The 26,205-nt window shown below is 38.9% G+C and overlaps 1 protein-coding gene across 1 annotated transcript; it reads left to right on the top strand.

Annotated features, from left to right (window-relative positions):
• Window positions 1-914: 914 nt before the first annotated feature.
• On the top strand, window positions 915-26,205 carry LOC127794588 (long chain base biosynthesis protein 2a). Its single transcript, XM_052325822.1, has 12 exons — window positions 915-1,308; window positions 1,477-1,542; window positions 21,744-21,832; window positions 22,090-22,235; window positions 22,305-22,429; window positions 22,535-22,628; window positions 22,731-22,894; window positions 23,480-23,641; window positions 24,793-24,919; window positions 25,026-25,192; window positions 25,501-25,608; window positions 25,903-26,205. Exons 1-12 carry the CDS (start codon window positions 1,183-1,185, stop codon window positions 25,996-25,998), a joined length of 1,470 nt encoding a protein of 489 aa, XP_052181782.1. The 5' UTR covers window positions 915-1,182; the 3' UTR covers window positions 25,999-26,205.

Below are 26,205 nucleotides of genomic sequence, written 5' to 3'. Positions count from 1 at the left end.
ATTATAATTTTCTCTTTTTTATAATATCACATAAATAAATAAATTAACTAAAACAAAAGTCAAAAGCCCAGTCATGGATGTGACCAGATGGGATGCTTCACACCTACACATATACACATTACAAAACACCAGAATAATGAGCGCCTAGAGATACCAACGTTTGGTCCAATATCAAAGGCTACTATTCCTCCTTAGAACAATATATGAGATTTGTGGTTCGCTCTGGTCAATTCAACCAATATATATATATATATATATATATAGTTAGGGTCTATTTGGGTTAAATTTAATTTTCAACATGATTTAGTTTTAATTTGATTTTTATAAATTGAATCAATCTTAAGTCAAATTGGGATTAATTGGGTCTATGTTTGACTTAACTCACCTTATAAATTAACATGATTTACTTTTAATTTTATTTTTATAGATGTAATGTTAGGTTAAATTAAGGTTAGAGCATCGAGTTTATGTTTGACCCAAATCACCTAATATAAAATTTATTTTGCTAAAATTACCTTTATTTTATGGGTTAAATTTGTTTGCTCTAAGTTTGAGCATGGTCAACACTGCAATCAACTAGCGAAGAGCAGGAAGAGAGGTCTTGTGTGAAGATGAAGAGCCTTGGTTTTGGTAGCCAGGGATGACTTGCCTAAATGCCATTTCCGAGGCTTCCTATATATATATATATATTATATTATTTAGGTGTATATCTCAAAGATAAAAATTATCACGAATTTGGTCACTTGAATGGTTTTTAGGCATCATTATATATAAATTTTTAAAATAACAAGTCAAACCAATGAACCAATACTATTCCCCAGTCTATGATGCTGGCGCCGAGGAACGATAGGTTTCTTCCAGGGTTGAGCCCAAAAGTTGATGGTCCAATGGGCCGCTTTATAAGCAACAGGAAAGTTTCCGACAGGAAACAATCATTCTTTGAATCAAAACCAAAATTTCAAATCAAATATCACTGAGAAGAATCAAACGCGAAATCAGAGGTTCGTTGGGTCAAACCCATCCTCTTCCCTCCCCCCTTCCTCTCTTTCTTCAGAGTTTCAGATCTATTCGATCTGATTCTCTTATTTATCCAATCGCCTCCTTCCGCCGCCAGATCTGGCTTCGTCATTCTCGTAATCCGATACATACATCGAGGAGAACTCGTAATCCGCTCTGATCAAGATGATTACTATACCGTACTTGACCGCCTTGTCGACCTACTTCAGCTACGGCCTCCTATTCGCCTTCGGCCAATTCCGTGATTTCTTCCGTAAAATCATCGATTGGTGGAAAGGCAGCAATCTCCAGGTCTCTCTCTCTCTCTCTCTCTCACACACACACACACACGCGCGCATATATATATATATATATATATATACGCGCACTGCCATTCATTTGCTCACGTTTGTTATTTTGTATTGTACAATCTTTTTCTAGTTCTCTCATTAAATTCTATGTTTTTTTTTTCTCCCCCAGGGTTATGCGCCTATCTGCTTAGGGCTGGAGGATTTTTATACTCGGCGGCTGTATCTTCGTATTCAGGTAAAATTTGTGTGATTCTGATTTCTGTCTAGATCGGCGTATGATTTGCTACTTTCCGATTGGGTTCCGCTGAGCTTCATGGTGGAACGCAACTCTAAATTCGTTTTGCTGTTTTGTATATTCTAGCTTCTGTCTTCAAGTGAATTATGTGTTTTTATACTTGGGCAACGTAGTTGGACTATCAATTGATATAATCAACCTGATGGCGCTGAAAATGTGGAAGATGATGTGTACATATGTCATGTAGTCCAAGATGGCATTTTAGATACCCTCCATTAGCCCATCTCAGCTATGTGAATCTTCCCAATCTTTCTGATGGACTGAACTTCTATGTGAATATCCAACTACCAGCCTTGTTGAGGTGCTGTCTGATATGATTCTGTTGTGATCTGGCATTAGATCTCTATAGTTTCTCTTGTAGAGGATTGAGACTTGATTGAGCAATGTGGTGCACAAGGTGCCCTACCCAAATGCAACATTTATAATGATGCTCATGGGACCTTCTTGGAGTGCCTGATGAAACTCCCCACAAGAGCCCAGGCCACTCGTTTCACATTTTGGCATGATGGATGAGAATCTTAACCCGGGTGGTTCATATCACCCAGTCATTGTGTGGATACTTGCAACACTTTGTTGGAATTAATGGATCTTAAATATGTGAATTGGAAAAGTCTCCAAGATTGAACATGACTGTTCATATGGGGCGTGGGTGAGTGATATGTCCATTCGGGTGAGTGGACATGTCTATTTAGATTTGAAATGTGCAAGGGAAGATATATGTATCTTCGTCAGAGGGTGCAATTTGGACCGCCAAATCGTGCCTAAATATGAAATGATGCGATTTGAAGATTCAGATTAAACTAGGTCAAACACCATGATCTTTCACAATTGGACAATTGGAAACTATAAACAGGACCCCCCATATTCCATTCTCTCCATCAAAAATCAATTCAAGTTATTGATTTCATATGTTCCTTCTCCAACATACTTTCATAATTCTCTATTACTTTCAAGTACGAGATTCTAATCTCTTTCCATCAAGTCAAGAAGAAGAGTACTATCAAATTTGGTTTTGCCCGTCGATGTTAGTATTGTGCTATACTAATTTTTGGAAAAAGTGTTGTATCTTGGGAGACAGACAGACGTCCATTGATCCTTTAGCACCATTGAGGGGTCGAAATCTGTCATAAGGAGATTTGTTTCGGCATACCTCACTTCAATCTGGTTCTATGTTCTTTTTCCAAATCTCCTTTCATTGAACAATTGTGTTTCTGTTTTATTATTAATGTGCATATTATCCTAGTCAAATTCAGATTTTATTCCAACACACTTCCTTCACTTGGCCTATATAGTTCTATACTTCATTGCTTCATTTTCCATTAAGCACATTATTGCAGTGGTGCTGTGTTGAGTAAATATCTCGCAAAACCCACAAAAGCCACGAATTAGATCGAAGAAAATTGCACAAAACAGTGAGTTAAAAAACAAAATGAGAAACCGAAAAGACCAAAACAAAACTCCCTGTTGTGCTTCGATGAATCGCCGGTGATGAAGGAGATGAAGGCGGGGGCTTCAAGGCTCAGATTGATCGGTCCAAGATCCACTAAGGTAAAGCCAAGAATCGATCCCAAGGAAAACCCAAACTAGCCTTAGATCAAACCCAAATCTACCCAATTGGAAGAAAAACCCCAACCCGAGAATGACAAGCACACAAGGTCGAAAAACCCCACACAGGAGAATACCAACGGCCACTCTTTTTCTTCTCTTTCTCACTTTTGGCTATCTCTATCACACACACGCTCTCTCTTTTCGCCCATTCAAAATCGCCCCCCATATACACAATATATAGATAACCATCGAAGAATAACCATTGAAGAACCAGATAGCATTTCACCAAGATAAGGATAAGCTCCCTAGGTATCTGGAAGAGATGAGATGAGGGTGAGGAAAAATGAGAGAACAAACCTAGGAGTTGAATGGCTTGGACGACCAAGTCTTCAACTTCTTCATCAAATAGGCTAGATCAAGATAAGATGGATAATGGGCTTTAGATAGGGAAACTAATGGGCTTAGACCAAAATGGGTTGGGTTTGGTTCTTGTTTGAGCAATTGGGCTAAGCCCGCTTTCCTCAAAGACAAGATAAGTTTACTTGGCCCATCTTCTTATCGGGTTTCCTATAAGTGGGTTTGGACCTTTCTTTAAATCTATCAATCCCAGGCCAAAACCTATGATAGTTTTCTACTTACCCTATCTTACTATCGTCGCCTTGGACTTGTTGGGTATCGCACCCCAACATGCCATCCATCAACATGCTGGCAACGCCTCTGTAACTTGGCCAGTGGATCTCTCAACCTGAGTATCATTGCTCTATACCTCCTCTTGTACTTAGGTAAGCTCTCGACTTATGTTGCCTCTTCGATGTCGAGTTCAATGTTATTAAAGGCGTACCTAGGCACACATTTGGCACTTGGAATGCTCCCAGGTGGGTGCAGACTAGCCAGACATGCCTGCCCTTAGGCGCCTCCTTGAACTTAGGCACGACTGACTTTTTTTTTTTAACTATTTTTACTGTTTAAATGTTTATCGCTGTAGTTTTTAAAGGAATCCTAATAGGGAAAGGAAAATTTTTAGATTCCAATTTCAATTATAACTAAATACTAAATAAACAATAATTAAAAGAAAAAAAGCAAAATAAGAGCTGACAGTTGTCAAGCCCTTGAATTAAGGCTGACCAATTACAGTAATTACACAGAAATGCAAGAACGAGAGGGAGAGATAGATAGAGAGAGAGAGAGGGATAGAGAGTTTGAAAGAGAGAGAGAGAGAGAACGAGAGAGAGAAAAGGGATAGATCGTTTATTCCTTCCATAATCTCCCCAATCTGACGTAAGTCTCTTTTAAATAGCCTCTAGCCACATCACAACCAACTAACTAATCTACCAGCATTGCTAACTAGTTATACAAGAGTTAGTTATTCTCACATAACCTCTAAACTTCTTCAGTTAGCCCTAACCGCCTATACACCGTGGATTTTCCCCCAATTACAATTATATCCCCAAGGTTGTGACAACCACCAATAAAAAAAAGAAAGAAATCTAAAGAGACTGTCAAACCAAAGAGATTCTCAAGTCTCCCTTCTTCAAATGGCACACCTCCTTCAAACTTACTGCATTATCTCTTTAATTAGTTAATCTTAATTAGAATTTAAGAGCTATAAATTGTTTAAAATTTAATTTAAGTTGACTTAAAAGACTTTTCTTACAAAGTTTGTTAACTTTTGTGATGCTTATATGTCGGTTGCTAAAATATGATGGGATGTGTTTTGTTGAAATTTATAGGTATGTAACTTGTTTCAATATTTTTTTTGGTTAGTATATGTTGAATTTTTTAATTTTCTTAATAACATGCTTGTAAATATGTTATTAGGAGTTAGATTCTATTTTATATCTTATTCTTCAACTAGGACATATATTTTTCTTGTTTTTTAGTTAGCATGTTGTCACGGACTTGGAGATTCACAAGCTTCGTGCAGCCTTAGCTCCTCGATCCGTCCTCCACGAATACTAGCTAAGTCAGCCTGACTCTCACACAAGCACCCTTTTGTTGAAGATTGTCTCGAGTTAGTGATATGATTATGTGTAGTGTTTTGTATGCAGTTATGGGTAGTTGACAGATGGGTGGCATTCTTGTAATATTAGTTATTAGTGGAGGGCAAATCTAGTAATGTCATAACTGGTCTTAGGAAATATCACCCTATTTTCTATAAATAGGGTTGAGAGGGGGGGAGGGGGGCTAAGAGTCGATTGATCACATATTCTCTTTCTGTTTTCACGAGAGTCAAGGGAGTGAGAAGGCTGTGAGTTAGAATAGTCTTGTTCATTCTTGGGAAAGCTTGTATCATGGGAGAGAGAAAGAGGGAAAGTCCTGTACTGTTATCCATCAGTAAAGAAGGCTGCTTGGTGGTGGTTTCAAGGCTGGATGTAGTGCCATTCACGTGGCATGAACCACGATAAAATTCTGTCTCCTCATGTGGTTTGTGCGTTTCATTTCTTGTTTTGTTTATGCTTTGATTTATGTTCTTTATTATATGTTTGTGTTGTGGGTTGTTGGCCGGTGAGTTGTGAGTGTGTTGAGTGGTGTTTGATCGGTTTCTCAAGAGGATTAAAGGCTGCCAGTGCTCTCAATTTATAACAAATTGGTATCAGAGCCGGGTCTCTCATCAAGAACCATCAAGAACTTAGAATTTCATCACATACTCGCAGGAATGGCTTCTATAGTCTTTGCCTCACGATATGATGTTGAAAAATTTGATGGCTAAAACGATTTTGGCCCATGGAAGATGAAGATGAGAGCCCTTTTGGGAAATCTTGGATTGGAGGATGCCCTAGAGGCTGAAAAACCTATGCCTGAAACCCTAACTGAAGTCTAGAAAAAGGAAATCAGGGATAGGAGGAAAGAAACCAACAAAAGAGCCTTTAACATGAAAAAGGAAATCAGGGATAGGAGGAAAGAAACCAACAAAAGAGCCTTTAACACCCTTATTCTAAGCCTAGGAGACAAAGTCTTGTGAGAGGTGTCAAAGATGACAATCGCGGAGGAGCTTTGGAATAGGTTAGATATACTCTACATGACTAAAACCCTCTCTAACCGGCTGTACTTGAAAACCCAATTTTTTCCTTTCAAGATGAGTGAGGGTCAAGGTTGCAAGACCATATGGACAGTTTTAATAAATTGTGTTTGGATCTTGAGATTATAAATATTAGGTATGAATATGAGGATAAGGCATTGGTCTTATTGCACTCTCTTCCTAAGTCCTATGAGACCTTTGTGGATATCTTGAAACATGGAAGAGATAAGCTAACCCTAGATGATGTGATAGGAGCTTTGAATTCCAAGCATTTGCAACACAAGGTAGAGTTCCAAAATTCTGACATAGAAGCTTTGGCAGTGAACTTTGCTTTGGCAGTGAACTCTAGAACAAAAAAAAGAGACCCTAGGTTAAAAGGTAGGTCTTGGTCTAAGTCTAGGAATGGCAAGAGAGTGGTTAAATGCTTTCATTGCCATGAAGAAGGGCATATGAAGAAGGACTGCCCAAATAGAAAGAAAGAATCCCAAGAGAGAAAACCAACCCCGAATGCTCAAGCACCATGTGTGGTTTTGGCTATGAGAGTGCGGATGTCTTATAGTTTTTCTAGGTATGCATAAAAAGTAGCATAAGTCCTAGGTTTAGGGTGTACTTTTCATAGGAAATGGGTATTTTACCCATAGAGACATAGTGGAGGGGGAAATGGTTTGTCTAGGCAACAATTAAGGTCAAGGGAAATTGGAGATGTGAGAGTAGGATGTATGGTGGAGCTGTTCCAGAATATTAGAAGCTGTAAAAAATATGTTCTTGATTTAAAAGAAAGCCTAATGTCCTTAGGAAGAATTAGATGGTAAAGGATTTCTCCTATAGAGGGGAATTGGAGTCCTAAGAAGTTGCACAAGAATCTCTTAAAGAGATGGAAGCAACCCTCAAGAATGGAGGTTTTGTGGTGCATGCTTGCATTTATATGTGGATAAGCTGCAGCCACTAAAGGATAGCCTATGATAAGGTTAGGTTGTGTCATTTGTTGAGGATGGCTCACAATGGTGAGCAAGGACTAAGAAAGGTATCTAAGGCTAGGGATATTAGGGGGAGGAAAAAGTTTACAGGTATAAGGGAATATGAACCATGCAGTTTGGTGAAGTTACCAAATGTAGAAGTCTCCAAATCAGATCTTTTATATGTCAAAATCCCATTAGAGATCAGCTTCTAGGATCTAGGGGGGGACTTATCTAGGCCTTGTCTCATGGTGGAGCTAGGTGAGGTGAACCTAGTGGAGATGGTGTGTCCCTAAGGAATTCCCAAGCGTATATGAGCTTGCTGGAATTGAATATAATCTTGCTGGAATTGCTTCTGGTGTGAAGGGTTAGGTGTTGTAGAGTTGTGAAACAGGTATGCCTAGGACTTCTAAAGCTAGGGATCTTATCTATGAGGGAAAACTCTACCAATAGGACATGAAATTAGCTAATGCTAAGGGCAAGGGATGCTGGAAAAATAAAACAGCATGTATGTCACAACCCCAAGGAACCCCAAGGATATATTAGTAATACATGTCATGTGATTTCCTTATTAGTTGCATTTTATGTTGTTGTTAGCATCTTCAATTGTAAGCCTATAAATAGGCTTGAGTAGTTAGAGAAGAAAAACTCAATGAATGATTTGAATCTCAATTCCCTCTCTCAGTACTCTCCCACGACTTTTCTCTCTCTCCCTCAATTCTGTTCTGTTCTGTTCTTCCTTGCCCTCTTCATGCTCTATCTTCCTCAAACTCTTATCCAAATTCCTTCCTAGACCCTAGCTAAACCCTAGGGTTATGACAATTGGTATCAGAGCCCCCGTTCCCTGGCAACGACTTTCTTTGTTGCTTCTTGGAATTAGATGGTGACTTTAATAGCTGAATTCAACAACATAAGGCCATGGAATTGATCGAGCGGTGACTTGTGTGATTCCGTGCAGCAAAGGCGATTCCGTGCAACAAATTCCGAAAATTGATTTTCGGAATTGGAAGGCTGTCGCGATCGGAAGCAAAGCCTTCAATGATTGAGATCACTGTTCAAAGGCAATTTTCGCAAGTGGCAATTTAAGCGATCTTGTCCAGAAGCGAATTCCACAAGCGGTATTAGCAGAGCTTGGCGAATCATAGAAGCAATTTCCAAAGCTGACTCAGGAGATTTCCGAACGGTTGGATTTCAATTGTCGAAATTGATAGCGGTGAGTGTCGGCTTGGATCTGAAGGAGAAGTAGGTGGATTGGCTCGGCTAGGATTCTGGTGATTTTGTTCTGAATTGAGGACGAGCAAGCCAGACGATTCAAGGAGCAACGAATTTCAAAGAATTGAAGCAGGGCATTGAGCGAATCAAGAATTGATGAGAATTCCATTAGAGGTCGGTGATTGGGTAAGTGGAAGCAAGCTTGGGCGATTACCATAAGAATCCAAGCGATGCTGGAATCCGTAACGAATCGGATATAGAACGGGAGAATCGTGATCTGCATGCAACCATAGGCTATTGCTCTCACAGTGTTCAAAAACGCGCTAGGCGCTAGTCGGGCGCTAGGCTGGGGCCTAGCGCCTAGGCGGCGACTAGGAAAAATGATTTTTTTTTTTTTTTCTAAAAACCTTTTGATGTAATTTGATATTATTTTCAGGTAAATCAAAGTTGAAAAAACAAGTGAAATAATGGAATTAAGACTCAGAAAATAAACTATTATATTAGTTATAAGTTCAAGAAGATAGAAGTAGCAATAATACAACATAAACCATATCCGAAGAATCTAAGTCTAACTATCTAATTGGTCTTCTTCCTCTCCATATTCTTCCAATACACGATCTTCATCGGACTCAAAATCAAATTCATTGAATTCTTGCTCATCTTCTTCTTCTGATTGAAAATCATCTTCATGAAGCTCTCTCATCCTAGAACTTCTTCGAGCTTGAAGCATCTCGTCTGCTCCCGATGCTTCACCAACCACTTCCCAAGTGAGCCCCGTATCAGGCTCAACTTCTTCATCATCTTCTCCATCAACGATCCATCCTTGTGCATTACTAGCATCACTAGCAAGTAGCACATCAACATTCATTTCCTTATCCCTTTTGTGCTTGTTCATCAATTTCGCATTAAATTGAACATAGACTAGATTGTTCAATCGATTCACGTCTAGTCTATTTCTTTTCTTCGTATGTATCTACATAAATAAAATAAAAGCAATATCAATATAAATGATAACTGAATAAGGATAACTAATTGATAGTAAATAAATATAATTCATATATACACTAACTCCTTCAAAAGTGCTCCAATTTCTTTCACAACCGGATGAACTAGTGGTTAACGAGAGAATCTTTCTCGCCATTCGTTGCAAGTTTGGAGTTTGATTTCCATAAGTCATCCACCATGTAACTACATAGGTCAAACAAATTAATAAAGTAAACAAATTTAATTTATACACTAATACACAATAGAAAGGATTAAATGAATTTTATATCTGGATTATAATTGTCATCATTTTTTGCATACCCTTGAGTTGCCCACGATTTTCCAAAAGCTCCATCTTTACGTGTATACTTTGGCAACTCAACATTTATAACATGGCCTTGCAATTCACCATCATAATGATAAAACATCTCCACACAATTAAAAAGTCCATCCATCACTTCATTATCAAGTTGTATATCCGTATCTTTGAAAAAGTAGTAGAGATTCAAAAGGTAAGCTGCAAAATGTAGTGGACTATCTAGCCTATCTTTTACCCTTGCTTCAATAATCTTCATAATAGGCTTATAGTTCTTTTCAAGATTATTTAAGGCCTCCTTAATATCTTCATTTGCTTGCTTAATCTCTCCACATAAAAAGTCCATAGAAGGCTTTCTATCCGCATCAACAATTCGAAGCACCTTCACCAAAGGTGCAAAAACTTTAAGGCATATAGTCACACCATTCCAAAAAGCAATGCTCATCACAGTAGCATAGGCTGCTTTCCCTTTAACAATCTTTGACTATTTGCACTCCTCCCATTCAGAGCTGGTAAACATTGCCCTCAGTTGGGCCTTTTTCTCCATCAAACTCTGTAAAGTCAAGAAAGCAGAAGCGAATCTAGTGACTCCTGATCTCACTATATCCCTCTTATTCGTAAATGACCTCATTAAGGACAAGGTCTTATGGTGTGCATAAATGAAGATTGTGAAACTCTTGGCCTGATCAATGACTTTCTTATACTTCGGCAGTTTTCCAATACTTTCAAGCATCAAAGTGATGGTGTGAGTAGCACATGAGGTCCAAAAGATATTTGGCCTCTTCACCTTCAATGATTTTGCCGCTCCCATATTATTGGCAGCATTGTCGGTTACTACTTGGATGACGTTTTGTGGCCCAACTTGCTCAATGCATTTATCCACATACTCAAAGATAAGTTCACTTGTATGTGCTTCATCTGAAGACTCTCTAGAAGAAAGGAAAGCAGTACCTGCGTTAGAATTAACATATAGGTTCATGATGCTCCTCCTTTTTCTATCTGTCCAAGCATCTGTCATAATGGAGCACCCAGTTCGTGCCCACTCTTCTTCATGCTTCTTCAATAACTCTTTTATTCTGTCAACTTCCCCCTTTAATAGCGGTTTCTTCAATTGGTATTGACTGGGAGGTTTGAAGCCCAGCCCAAATTGACCAACCGCCTCAACAAACAATTTGAAGTTATCATTGTCAATCGCATTGAAAGGTATACCAACTTCATACACCCATCTAGCACAATATTCACGAACAGATTGTGTTCTCTCTTTAAATAGTGCTTCACTAATAGTTTGTTGCCTTTGGGTCATTCTCGCACTCAAACAAGTTTTAGGGCTGATGGAGCTTGCAAACTTATCCATAGGGCCAAGAGTACGGGACGTTTTTCTGCTACCTAACTCTTGCAATTCATCTTCATCATCCCCTTCCACTCTTTCAGAGATATTAACAGTTGATCTCATCAAATCTTCCTCCTTATTTTTCCTCTTATTCTTTGCCTCGGCAATAGCATTCTTACATTTGGCTTGATCAGTTGGAGAAGATTTTGGACATGCAAAAACATTTCCAGAAATGTGGCCAATGTGTTCTTTTACTCTGTAAACACCTCCAGACATAATTTTACCACACAACTTATATTTAATTTTATCCATATTCTTCGGATCAATTAACATTCCATACTCCCATCCGACATCATTTGACTTCCTTTTAAGAATTGAGGAGGCCTCGGACGATGCTCCCGTACTTCCAGTCCTATCCGAATCATTCATTTCACTTCCTATTTTTCCCTGAGTATTGAATAATATACATTGAAATTTAATTAAAACTCATCTAATGAAATCAACAGCTGCTGCTTGAAGCAGCAAGTTGCTGCTGCTTGCTGCTCGTTGAAGCAGCAAGCAAGCAATACACAAGCGAGCAACGAGCAGCTTTGCGTTGCTACTTGCTGCTGAGTTGCTGCAGAAAGGCAAGCTTGCGTTGGCGGAGGAAGATGGATAGTTGGATACATACCGCAGCAAGACGCGATCGACGATGAGAGAGAACGACCAACAGGCAACAGGTGAGGTCCGCAGCAACGAGAGAGCAAGACCAAGAGAAGAGATCAATGGTGGCGGTGAACAACCAAGAGGAGATCGAAGGCGAGAGAGAGGAGCCGCGATGAACACAACCAGAGAGAGAAAGGGAAAGGGGATCGGGAAATAGAGAAATGGAGGGGGAAAAAAGGTCGGCCCAAGACGCGCACGACCTAGGTGGCCCAGGTCGTGCGCGACCCAGGCGGCGCCGCGGCCCGATTAGTCGGCCATGGTGCATAGGGCTACCGAGTAGCCCTAAATCGCTGCGGCCGGTTGCCGCTCAGCGCCTAGGCGCCTAGGCCGAATTTTCGAACATTGGCTCTCAGTGACGAAATCAAATCAGGTAATGAGGAGTTACGGAGCGGAAGTTGCTTTCAAAAGCAAGACGTTGGAAGGTGATTGGGTGCCGACTCCGCTGGGGCTAGCCTTAAATCAGTTTGATTCTAGCAAACTCGTTGCATGTGATTGAGGCGAAAGGCAAGAGTGGTCGGGAGCAGAAATTCAGATCTTGGTTGCTGCTTGTGAGTTAAACGAAGCAGGATATGGCTGATCGAGGCTGTTTCATGAGGTTCTAGTGACGGAAATTCTGGTGAAGTTGGAAGCCGCAAGTAGGCGACCTTGAAGGCCACACAAATTCGATTCTCGATTGCTGAAGTGAGGTTAAGGCAAGAAGGAAGCTGCGGTTGGCAAAACTGAGAGTCAGTGGCTTGAATTTTGAACGCGAACTCAGAGGGAAGTCGAATGTTAGTTAGCTGGAACTCAGGCGGACATCGATTGAGACAAAAAAATTCTCAGGTGAATGGCAGAACCCTGCCATTTCTTGAGAGCTGATCGAAGTTGTTTAGATCAACAATTTTCAGAAGTAAGTGTGCAACATAAGTTTGGTTTAGTGTTGCACTGCGGAAGTAATTGTGAAGGGGAAGTGTTGGGTTCGGAAGTTGCCTGGTAGGTTTCTGAAGCTGGTTAGAACAAGTTATTTGAAATTGTTCAGAGCTAGCAGATTGTTTGAGGTGGACTCGACAATTGTTTTGGAGGCTGTTCAACAACAGCTGAACTTTGGAGGTTGTAACTGAATCAAAGATTAGGAAAGTATGTACAAAATAACGAGCTATGGAAGGTCGATTTTTAGAGGCTGTTGATCATTTTAAGAGGCTGAATTCTGAAGCTAAAGAATCCAAGGTAATGCAAGAGGCGATGACCCATGGCCTGAGGGGTAGTATAGCCAACAGAGAAAACATGAGGGAGGATCTAGCTGCCTCTCGAGAAAGAGTGTGGAGTGACTTGGAGAGGCATCGGGAAATGATGGAGCAACATGTCCAGCGGATCAACAGCATGTTTAACATGCTGTCTTTGCTACCTCAATTCTGGCTATCACCAAATTTTCCTCCCTGGGCAATAGCTGATCCAATTCTGCCCAGCCAGGGCACCCTTCCTATGACCTATGGCTTGCAAGAGGCAGGGGAACTACCGGTCATGAAACTGGAAATTTAGGTAAGATGTTCATCTTCCCACACTTCCAACCATACTCTAATGTCTAGGGAATGGGAGATCAGGTGGATTGATCTCGTTGGAAATTTACATGACCAATTTGGGATGAAGAATAACATGATTAAGGTGACTGAGGGGTTCAACAAATTAAGTCAGGAGGGATCGGTGACATATTATTGGGATAGATTTGAGGAGTTAAGGTCCCTATTGTGGAGTGATCAGCCAGCTTTGATGGAGTAGTATTTTGTATCAAGATTTGTTAGTGGTTTGAAGGACAAACTGAGGTCAATGGTCAGGATGATGATGCCGGCAACTGTGACAGAGACAACCGAGAGAGCAAGGCTGCAAGAACTCGCCTTGGAAGCCATTTTTAGAAAGCAAGAGTTGCAGCCTAACAGTTATATTAAGGGCAGCCAACTGGTTGAGGGAGCTTCTAAGGCTGCAAATTATGACCAGCAGGAATCTGAGGAAAATTTGGAGCTAGATCAGCCAATTATAACTGAAAACTCCAGCAATAAAGAGAGATCAGACATGGATATTAGCGAAAATCACAGCTGATATTTGTAGGAAACTGATGGAGTAGCTTCAGAAGATGAGGATGACGTTGCTGATAGGTTCCATGCCAATGATGAAAGATAGCCACGCAACGAGGACTTGAACCAAAGGAAGAAGCAGGAGGCTGAGGACTTGCACAATCCTGCAGCTGCTGAGAACAACAATGTGGTTCAAAAGATGAGGGAAAAGGAGGATGTTGCCACACGGTTCAAAAGTTCGGATATTGGAGAAGGGATAGTTGACATGGAGGTCCAGGAAGTCTCTATTGAAGATAAGGAAGGAGAAGAGGTTGTGAAGAAGGGAGAGGATATGACTACATCAACCTCGAAGTTTGAAGATTACAATGAAAATTTTGTTGAGGGGAACAAAACTCTTGCTGTTTTGTTTATTCCTCTTTCAGTTGGAAAGCTGCAACGCCGAATCAGATTTTGGCTTGCAACGAAGTTGGAATTCCTTTCTATGATTGGAAATGATATGGTTGTAGCTATAACGGATCAATTGGAACCATTCTCAATGGAAATCAGAATAAGGGGGATGGCTGGACTTGCTGTTGCAGCAAGTCATAGTACTAATGTTTTTGAAGAAAAAGACACAAAAAGGCAAAAGAAAAGGAAGATATGAGATAAGCACAAGAAAAGGTGAAGAAGAAACTAGATTGCTAAGGTTGGAATCGGCTGAGGAATGGGGTCAACAATTATCAATTCTTGGGGACAAGAATTGTTTGAAGAGGTGGGGATTGTCATGACCCCAAGGAACTCCAAGGATATATTAGTAATACATGTCATGTGATTTCCTTATTAGTTGCATTTTATGTTGTTGTTAGCATCTTCAATTGTAAGCCTATAAATAGGCTTGAGTAGTTAGAGAAGAAAAGTTCAATGAATGATTTGAATCTCAATTCCCTCTCTCAATACTCTCCCACGGCTTTTCTCTCTCTCCCTCAATTATGTTTTGTTCTTCCTTGCCCTCTTCATGCTTTATCTTCCGCAAACTCTTATCCAAATTCCTTCCTAGACCCTAGGGTCATGACAATGTATAATCCTTTGGAAATATCTAGAACTAGCTTATGAACCAGGGTATAGCAATAGGGAAATCTAGAAAAAAATTTGGTCATATTCAATGTGTAAGCTTGGGCTGGATTGTGAGAGGGAGGAAGCTAGTGTTTAAGATAGCTTTGGCTCTTGCAATGAGGGTCTTTGTGAACAGTGAGGGGAAATGGTGTGTGCAAGTGTTATCTTGTATGGTGTAGCCATTGCTTATCAAAGTCCAGACTAAGCAAGGAAAGGGAAATAGAATTATCAAGCTGATAATGAGCAAGGGAGTAGAAGGTTTAGAGTGTTGCCTAGGATGAGGAATAGATAGAACCACAAGAAAGTACTAGTGAGATATGGAAAGAGTTGGGTTTGAAGGATGCTTAGGCTCAGGTTTGAGTGCTAAGGAATATGATGAAAAATGGAACCTCTTGTATAAGAAGAGGTGATGCACTCTTGTCCAAATGAATGGCATGGAGCCATGTAAATTTGGGGAGAAATGAAACTTGGACTTAAATGGAAGATCCCTTACGTTAAAGGGGTGGAGTGCTATGAAGTGTCTATTTGAGAATTAAGGAAGGTGCTGGAAATGGGGAAAAGTCTAGGAAAAAGGCTAAACAAATGGCCATTGGTTAAAGCAGCACATGAAGGCTTAATTTGGATCAAATAGGTATCACGAACAATTAATTATCCATGTGAAAAGTAAGGGAAAAATTATCTTATAGAGTAGCCCAAGGGATTAGAGGCTAGAGGGAAAGGTAAGCAAGGTTGATTACTTAAACGGTCTCTCTATGAATGATAGTAATTCCCAAGGTGAAGGTATAAGGAATCGGATCCCTTTAGGATAAGTCCAAGGTTTAAAATTGAGTGCATGAGGAAGTTGTGAGTATTCCAATGGTATGCCTAGTGAAATGTAAGGAAACTTCTCTGGAAATTTGTCCATGAGGACTCTGAAGGTGTAGCTGAGAACTTAGGTCAGTGTTTGAGAGTGTATGATAAAGGAGAAGTTGGAAATTCTAAGGCATAGAGGTTGGAATAGGGTTTGGACAGCTTAAGGCAGCCTTGGTTACCCTAATCTTAAGCATATCTTGGTAGACTAGTAGGTAGATAGAGGAGAATTAAAAGAAAAAGATGAGCAGCTTTTAAGTTTGAAACAAACATGAGAAGAAAGGATAGTGGTAAAGCCTAAAGACTGGTTTTGGGAAGCTAGGAGTAAGTCTAGCAATGTAAGACCAATCTGGGTAAGGTGCATTGTTGATGTGATGTTGTGTAAAGTTTGGACACTTTGGGATTAATGAATAGCACTAAGTATGGATTTGGTTTATGGTGGAGTGTGTCTAGATAAAATCTATGCATTTTTAGGGTGAATAATCTGTTGGGTATACAGTAGAAATCCTATAAGGGATGCTAAGGTGAAGTTAAGTTGGAATAGCTAATGTGCAGTCCACTTGGCCTAGGAAATAGTCCCACCATGGAAAAAACCAATCATATTGGTGTTAGGAATGTATTCATTAGAAAAAGCCCCTTGAGGAGGAGGATAAATCCTAATTAGGGTTGCATGTATAGGATATGTAGCTGGAAGTATTGTCTAAGTTGATCCATTGTTGAAGTGTACAACATTGTTTTGATGTTATTAATGTTTGTTGATGTTGACTGTTTTGATGGTTAGGTTATCATGCAGGAAGCCAAAGGAAGAGCAAGCCAAAGGTTTTGATGGATGAAGATGGAAGGTATCAGACTCAAGACAATGGTGGAGATTTGTTGAACATTGTCTCAAGTTAGTGATAGGATTATGTGCAGTGTTTTGTATGCAGTTATGGGTAGTTGACAGACGGGTGGCACTCTTGTACTATTAGTTATTAGTGGAGGGCAAATCCGGTAATGTCATAACTGGCCCTAAGAAATATCACCCTATTTTCTATAAATAGGGCAGAGGGGGCTAAGGGTCAATTGATCACATATTTTCTTTCTGTTTTCATGAGAGCCAAGGGAGTGAGAAGGCTATGAGTTAGAGTAGTCTTGATCATTCTTGGGAAAGCTTGTATTGTGGGAAAGAGAAAGAGGGAAAGTCTTGTACTGTTATCCATCAATAAAGAAAGCTGCTTGGTGGTGGTTTTAAGGCTGGATGCGGTGCCATTCACGTGGCATGAACCATGATAAAATTCTATCTCCTCATGTGGTTTGTGTGTTTCATTTTTTGTTCTGTTTATGCTTTAATTTATGTTCTTTATTATATGTTTGTGTTGTGGGTTGTTGGCCGGTGAGTTATGAGTGTGTTGAGTGGTGTTTGATCGATTTCTTGAGAGGATTAAAGGCTGTCAGTGCTCCCAATTTATAATGCACCCTCAAATGCTTCTAAGCGAAATGAAGGGGAAACCGACGAACAAAAGTAGAGAGAAATATACAACCTCTTGTATTAAAACTCTCCACAATTACAACAACCCTCTGAAATGACCCTCGCAGAACACTTGTGACTACAAGCCTTCACTTGCTCTTGCACAAGTGCCTCACTCTTACTCTAGCTCTCCACACTCTTGGATTGTTGGAGGATTTGGGGATGGTTTTCAAATGAAGGCCTCACCCTTATTTGTACTTCCACCTCCTTAGAATGGACGGTGGAGATCAACTTGATCCAATGGCCTCGCCTATCTCCCTCTAGAATTCTCTACACAAAAGATCTTGGATATTTACAATTGAGCTCTCTAAAACAAGCCCCTAGAATCTTCCCTTGGAATTCTCTAGGATGCCCCATTCTTTTGCAACTCTCTTGAGCCTTCTAGAGAGTTCCTTCAATACTCGTCCATGGAGCTTTTCGGACCTCGCCAACTCGACTATCTCCCATACACTTCCGGAACCTTCCACAAACCTCTCGAGCGTTCCTTTGACGTTGGCCCACTTGTGTGTCCGATGGCGTACTATCTTGCCTTTGTCGCCTTGTATCCTCGGCCGTGCATCCCCCTGGCTTCTTCGGCCTTCGGCCTGGCACCCTTCTCATGCCCATCTTTGTTCCTCTCTTGGTTGTCGGCGCTTGTCTTCAGTAGTGTCACGAACGGAGCGTGACAATGCGCCTAGTTCCACCAGGCATGTGCCTTGCCTTGCACCTTAAGCTCCAACACTGCCTTAGGCCTTTAATAACACTGGTTGAGTTCCACTTGATATTGTTGATTCCTAACCATAGGCACACTCTCAACAACTTAGGCCAAGGCAGAGCCTTAGATGTTGAGCCTGGTTGGCTTAGCTTAAATCATAGGAACTTATAAATTGTTAAACTGTTTGGATAAAGAGATTATTTCAATGTGGGTAATTTAGACATTCACATAATCAACACCAGCTTACCAGATAAGCTGTTGGAAGAGCTTATAAGCAGGGTAGCTAATATGCTCTTCTTGATTTGCCAAACAAGTAGGATAAAAAAGCTCTAAAGAGCTTAAAAGCTCTCTTTGACCAATATTTAAGCTAAGCTAAACATCCTCCTAGTAAGACAAGGATTTGTAGAAAATTGGAGAAGAGTATAAAATCAGCGTGGCAAGAGAAGAGATCTATGGGAGAAAAAGAAGAGGAAGTGGGGGTGGGGTGGGGAATAATTTGTTTTCAAATTGACAACTTCTGATTACATCACCAGTGCCTATTTATAGGTTAGGTTTAACTAAAAAGGATAACCTTTCAAGTTACAATTATTCAAACAAATACTAAAAAAAGAAAAAGAAAAAGAGCAAATTCTAGAATCTAAATCAAAATTAAAATACATCAAATTTCCTATCAATCTTCCCCTATAGAAGAAAAACTTGTCCTCAAGTTTTGTGGTCTCTCAGGTTTTAGTGATTTGGAATGAAAATACAAATATAGCTGCAGCAGAGATACAGACACTAAAAAATTATTCTTCTATATTTTAATTTAGTTATGGTTATAAAAATACATTACAATTAAAGAAATCTTATAATCTAAATACATTAATACAATTTAGGAAAACAAATTAACATCCAACTTCCATCGAAAGAATGTCTAAAATTAACTAATTCCAACTTCTCAAGTACATGCAATTTTAACTCAGTGAACCATATATGCCATATGATGTGTTTGATACATACTATCATGTGTGACATGAATGTTCAACACCTTTTGACATGTCTGATAGATATTTTTGTTAGGTACATGTTGAATATGGTACGATACCCATTATGTAGTGTACATGTGTCATTGTCTAATGGAGAGCAATACTGTGATACGGCACTGCATATTAATGAAAACTTGTTTGGCATGACTATCAGACCATCCATAGCTTGCTTGCCTTAATGACGTAGCGCATGTGTAAAAAAAACACACCAAATAAATCCTTGAAAGAACAAACTTCAATGGTTGAAACTTAGTTTTTAAGAAGACGCAAAAACAAGACTGTTTTGCTAAGAAAACTCAAATAGGTTGCTGAAATTTGATTGAAAAAAACTTGATTACAAACTCTAGATCCTAAGCATATTTATAGTATTTGGCTAATACAAATCTACTTAATATTTGTAAACAAAATCCAACTAAAATCCTAATAAAAATAAAATCTTAATCCAACATGAAGTAGAATCCTAAATCAAGTAGAAACATGAAGTTGAATCCTAAATCAAGTAGAATTCTAAAACTTAAGAATTCTAACCCAACAATCTCAACACTAAGGGTCTTGATCAAATCCACACGCCTATTCAAAGCGTTCGCCACTCAATTATGTTGTCCCGACTTATGCACAATTTTATATGGAAATTTATCAATAAAAGCAGACCATCTAGCATGCATATCACTCCTCAATTGTCTTTGGCTACTCAAGTACTTAAGAGCTTGGTGATCCGTGTAAAGAACAAATTCTTTGGCAATCAAGTAATGTTTCCATGTCTTAAGAGCCCTTACCACTGCATAAAACTCCTTATCATAAGTAGACCACTTTCTTCTAACTTCACACAACTTTTCACTAAAAAATGCAATTGGTCTCTTCTATTGGGATAACACAACACCTATACCCACTCCACTCGCATCACACTCAACCTCAAACAATTTGTCAAATCTTGGCAAGGCTAAAACAGGAGCGGTACATAATTTCTCTTTTATCAAGGCAAAACTTTGCTCTTGTTCTTCACCCCAATGGAACTTTCCTTTCTTTAAACACTCAGTAATTTGAGCCACAATACTACTAAAGTGTTTGATAAACCGCCTATAGAAAGTTGCTAATCCATGGAAACTTCGCACATCACTGACATTTTTAGGGTTTGGCCACTCTCTAATAGCTCGCACTTTTTCCTCATCTACCTTTATGCCCTTTTTCCTCATCTACCTTTATGCCCTCTTTGCTTATAACAAAGCCCAAGAACAACAAGCTCTCACTCATAAAAGTACACTTCTTCAAATTAGCATAAAGTTTGTTTTCCCTCAACACACTCAATTCATCCCAAATATGCCCCTTATGCTCATTAATAGACTTGTTGTATATCAAAATATTATCAAAATACACCACAACGAATTTACCAATGAAAGGGCGTAATACTTGATTCATTAGTCTCGTGAAAGTGCTTAGTGCATTGGTTAGTCCAAAGGGCATGACTAACCACTCAAACAACCCATCTCTCGTCTTGAAAGCTGTCTTCCACTCATCTAACCACTTTTAAGATCAATTTTGGTAAAAATCACAGCCTCATCAAGTTGATCAAGCATGTCGTCGAGCCTAGGAATTGGAAATTTGTACCCAATAGTAATTTTGTTGATGGCTCTGATACCACCTGACGCAGCGTGTAGTGCATGTGTAAAAAACACACACCAAATAAACCTTTGAAAGAGCAAACTTCAATAGTCGAAGCTTGACTTTCAAGAAGACGCAAAAATATGACTGTTTTGCTAAGAAAACTCAAATAGGTTGTTGAAATTTGATTGAGAAAAACTTGATTACAAACTCTTTATCCTAAGCATATTTATAGTATTTGGCTAATCTAAATCCATCTAATATTTGTAAACAAAATCCAACTAAAATTTTAATCCAACATGAAGTAGAATTCTAAATCAAGTAGAAACATGAAGTTGAATCTTAAATCAAGTAGAATTCTAAAACTTAAGAAATATTAAAATATTGTTCCGTCGTGGTCGGATCGGCTTTAGGCCAGGTCTTGATTGGTGACCGCATCACTTAATCAAATTCCTATCTACCCTTGGGCACCTACATACGTGGTTACATGTATTATGTTTTGTAATTCTTCCATTGTAGTTTGACTAGAAATTGATTCATAGTTTTAAGTTGTATATTTTCCTGTCCAAATTACTAAATGCCTTTGTTGATTCTGTAATTCTGAAGTTAACTTAAAATGATGAAAGTGGACATGGCAAGGACACCATAAGCAGATGCATAGTCTTGATCTGAAAATACCCCTAGTATTTTTTGTTTTTTGTTAATCTATACAACAAAGGAACAGTGATTTGGGGTTTCTTTTGGATAAACCATTTAGTGGTAAAGTCTGAAGCTCTTTGTGGACCTTTTGACTTTTAATTTACATTTGGCTAGGACCTACATCTGACAATCTACTTAAAAATGGCAAGAGTTTTTGGACAAGCGTCTTGGCCTTTTTTGTTTTTTTGGGTGGGGGGAAGCTGAAGCAGCTGAACATGTTTATTGTGCTGTGGTTTGACTCAATATCAACCTAAAGGTTTATCTGTTAGTTTTCAATTTCAAATTCAGCTCCATAAGATCTCTGGCTATAATAAAACTTATTATCAGGTTTTCATCTGCACTTCAGAAAGAAATAAAAAATAAGAAAAGGGCCTTAGCTTCTTCTCCTGGACATTTGTAAATGACCAACTACTTGATGACTGCTAATTAGTTATGGTCTTCAGATCTTCTGATGGATGCATATAAGATAAAGAAAGTAATGAACTTTTTGAAGTTTCAATGACTTTTGATGGTTTATTGTTTGTATAATTCAAGAATTCTATCTTGTTTTATATGTAGGATTGTTTTGGAAGACCAATAGCCAGTGCTCCTGATGCTTGGTTTGATGTGGTTGAACGTATTTCAAATGATGGCAATAAGACCTTGCTGTAAGTAGTTAAATAACAACTTTGTTCATAGTTTCACCATCGCCTTTGGGTTCAACGTATACGATCTGTTGCTTTCTTCTGCCCCAACCTTTTCCATTTTGTTTTTCCCTGTGCCTTTCAAATAAGTCTTGGTGTCTAATGATAAATGGATTCATGGATTCCATTGGCCATCTAGTGAATCTTAAAATAAGGCTACTAAAATAGTGACTGTGCTTGAAATTTGTTTTGCTTTATTAATTTGGTTGTATCTCTTGCAGGCGAACCACAAAAATAAGTAGGTGTCTTAACTTAGGATCATACAATTACCTTGGTTTTGCTGCAGCAGATGAATATTGTACTCCTCGTGTGATTGAGTCTTTGAAGAGATTTTCTCCTAGCACTTGTAGTGCTCGTGTTGATGGAGGTATGTTTAGAGTCTTCTATGCCATCCAGAGTATGTATTTTATCTGCACTAATGAGATTATGCAACCAGGAACCACAACAATACATACTGAACTGGAGCAATGTGTGGCAAACTTTGTTGGAAAGCCAGCAGCTATAGTCTTTGGAATGGGCTATGTTACAAACTCTGCCATCCTTCCTGTATTGATAGGGAAGGTATAGATGTCACTTCCATAAAGGGCAGTTGTCATCTACAGAGCTCATTAGCATTGCCTTCTTTTTTTTATGTAAATTTGTTTCACCCAATACAGTTATCTACAGGGAGGGCTGATAATCAGTGACTCTTTAAACCACAACTCTATTGTAAATGGTGCTCGTGGATCAGGAGCTACCGTTCGAGTTTTCCAACATAATAGTAAGTTTGTGTACGATGATCGTCTTCTAAGTAGATTTTAGGTATGCAACATTTCATCATCTCCCTAATTTATATGATACTTCTTTACAATTCTCTTTTCAGCACCCTCCCACTTGGAGGGAGTTTTGAGAGATCAAATTGCTGATGGACAACCTAGGACACGTAGACCATGGAAGAAAATTATTGTTGTCGTGGAGGGGATATACAGCATGGAAGGAGAACTATGCAAACTTCCAGAGATTGTTTCCATATGCAAGAAATACAAGGTGAAGTATCAACTAGTTGGTGCCTTGTATGAGTGTATCTTTTGGATGTATCCGTACTGGTTTACTAATCTAAAGTGCTAAAATCTGTTTATGTCATAAGTAAAATATTAATCCTAGTAAATCATGATGCCTGAGATAATTTATCTCCTTACTCTAAGGTAGGTTGTTCAGTCATAAAACATACTCTATTTGTATGATTTCATGTGAGCAGTATAACATGAGCCTTTATGATTGTTATTGAGATATCCCCTTTTATCTTTTGTTAATCTGGTTTACTGTTTCTGAACTATAGATAAAAGTAGTTGGGATTCCAGCATTGCAAACTAAAGGCATAAAAGCATAAATTGTTTTGGTTTTGGTTTTAATGTCCCATGTGCTTAATTTTCTTTTACACCATTTACAGAATAGATTCTCTCTCCACATAATTTTTATTTGGTGGGAAGGCATTAATGCTTCTGAGGTTCCTTGGTTCTTGGCTTGCTATCTTCCCTGGGCCTGGCAAAATGATATTTGTTAGTTCTAAGTAGATGCATGCACAAATCTGTTCATTCATTTGTTGTATTCATGGATATCATTTTCTTGCAGGCATATGTTTACTTGGATGAGGCTCACAGCATTGGAGCAGTTGGGAAAACAGGAAGAGGGGTCTGTGAACTCTTAGGAGTGGATACAGCTGATGTGGATATTATGATGGGAACTTTCACAAAATCATTTGGATCATGTGGTGGCTATATTGCGGGATCCAGGGTTTGTTTTGTAAACTTATTTCTAGATGTCCATTAAAAGATTCTGCTGAATACAGTAGAATTTTTCCAAGAAGAATCCTTGAATCAATCATCTTTTTTTCCCCCTAAATTCTGTTTGCATTCTTACTATATTTGGCATTTAGTTGAAGTACAATGTGTGCAAATAGGGATTCAACACGGAGATTTGTTGCTCTGATGTTTCATATGCCTGATTTTTGAATTTTTTCAGTTAGGAGCTGCACATTGAACTGGATTTAGAGATCTAAATGCATATGATGCCTATGTTTTCTTTGTGGGAAGTACCTCAGTGAGGTATTGGTAGTTCCACAAATTATGTCTGATTGTTATTAAGTGGCATGTGGATGAATGTGAACCAGAAAATATTACATGAAAATTAAATTCCCCAGGATTGATAAAGAATGCCCATGTTAGGTGTATATTCTTGTTTTAACTTATCTTTCCTACTTTCTATGGGATTTATTTTGGCTGCGTATACTTTCTGATGAGCTAGAGTGCTTATAGTTGAGCGGGATTAAGGTATCATGTTGTTGGCCAAGTCTACTTTCTATGGGACTTAAGTATTTAACAGATTGAAGTATTTTGCCCAAGATTTGCTAGTATTTTGGTCTAGTATCAGCATTGAAGATTTTCTTCATTTTCTTGATTCCTATGGGTAATTTTATTTATATCATGAGGACGTTGCCTAATTTTGGAAGTCCTTGTTTGTACCTGAAGGATTGAATGTGCCTTCTGTTGGCTGAGAAAAATGATTTTTCCCTTTTACAATTTATATGACCATCTATGTGACAGTAGATTAAATGAGAATGAATTCTTTTACCAGGTTAGATATCCTGTAAAAAGCTTTGGCAACCCCCATTTGACACCGTTTCCCCCATTTATATTTTGGGTCTCCTGAAGTACCTATTCTTGCATTACTTTGGTAACCTTCAGCCTGAGCAACCTTTGTCCTGATTTCTACTGAAATTTAATCATCAATAAGGTGTTAGCCTTTCTGCGTCATTGATAATCTTTTTTTTTTTTTTTTTCTTTTCATCTTATCTATTCTCCACAAGTTTGAATTTTGTGTAAAATATAAAGCTGGTGAAAATATTTGTTTTCAATTTCATGGGTGAAATGACTTGACATTTTCAGGAGCTTATCCAATATTTGAAATACACTTGTCCTGCTCATCTGTATGCCACATCAATATCACCTCCAGCTGCACAACAAATTATTTCTTCCATAAAGGTTATTCTTGGGGAGGATGGTTCCAGCAGAGGTACAAATAGTTTTCTCCCAACGTATATTATGCATTTAGTGCTGTGCAGCAGACTCCAATGCTTAAATTATCTACTCAAAGCTTGAACCACTTTTTGTGTTGATAGGGGCCCAAAAACTTGCACGAATTCGTGAAAACAGCAACTTTTTCAGGTCAGAGCTTCAGAAGATGGGCTTTGAGGTTCTAGGGGATAACGATTCTCCTGTCATGCCTATAATGCTCTACAACCCAGCAAAAATCCCTGCCTTTTCACGGGAGTGTTTGAAACAAAATGTGAGTTGATATCCAATTTTTGTCTTTGATTTCATTCTGGATGAATTTAAGGTGCTTGTGATACTAGAAATTTGTTGCTGCTGCCTTTTCCCAGGCAGGAGTGGCTTTTGCATTAGCAAGGTGCATCTTCAATCCTCTATATAATAATATGATTTATGCATTGCTCTGGGTAACCCTTTATTGCCTTGCCAGATCAGCTACTATTTGCCTGATTTTTAATGATTCTGATTTCTGAGGAGTCTTTCTGTGCCCTCAAGACAACTTCCCTTTTAGGTATTGTGGCTCCTTACCAAAGGATGTGGTTGCAGGTGGCTGTTGTGACGGTTGCATTTCCTGCTACACCTCTACTTTTGGCCAGGGCTCGAATTTGCATCTCTGCATCTCATACCAGGGAGGACCTACTTCAAGCCTTAGAGGTAACCCACTTATGATTGATTTAGTCTCATTGGCTTCTTATACACCATCTTTTCTTTTGCATTTTTACCAAAACTTGCCTCCACAGTTCCAAATTTAAGTTTTTCCTCTGAAAAGTAACAAACTACTGTGGCAATCATGTAATATTTCCCGTGTAAATCTTGTTATTTCACGATTTGATTTAACTACTTTTAACATTGTGACGAGCTCCTACCCAAACAGTACTCTGCAGGAGATGATGGCCTTTGAAATGTATCTAATCTTTTGCTTTTGCTTGGGAAATTGCCTTTTGCTAGGTTATAAGCAAAGTTGGGGACCTGGTGGGCATCAAATATTTCCCTGCTGAACCCAAGAAGCAGCAGCTAGAGGAAGGCAGAGTGAAGCTGGAATAGTAGCAATCCCGGCATATCATATATTTGTTTTTCAAGCCCCTGCAAAGTGCTTGAGATTTGATTTTGAAATTGTCATTGACTGGCTAGTTGTGTGCCCTGTTTGTTTGATTTTGTGGATCTCATGTACAGATGCAGCTGTAGTGTCCCTTCCATGTGAATGTTTATTTAATATTTATTTTCTTATAAAGTTCTTTCTTGGTTGTGTTA

The sequence above is a fragment of the Diospyros lotus genome, chromosome 2 (genome assembly GCF_014633365.1).
Source record: "Diospyros lotus cultivar Yz01 chromosome 2, ASM1463336v1, whole genome shotgun sequence".
Taxonomy (NCBI): domain Eukaryota; kingdom Viridiplantae; phylum Streptophyta; class Magnoliopsida; order Ericales; family Ebenaceae; genus Diospyros; species Diospyros lotus.
Note: the sequence above shows the minus strand (reverse complement) of the source record. Positions and strands in the feature narration are given on the sequence as shown.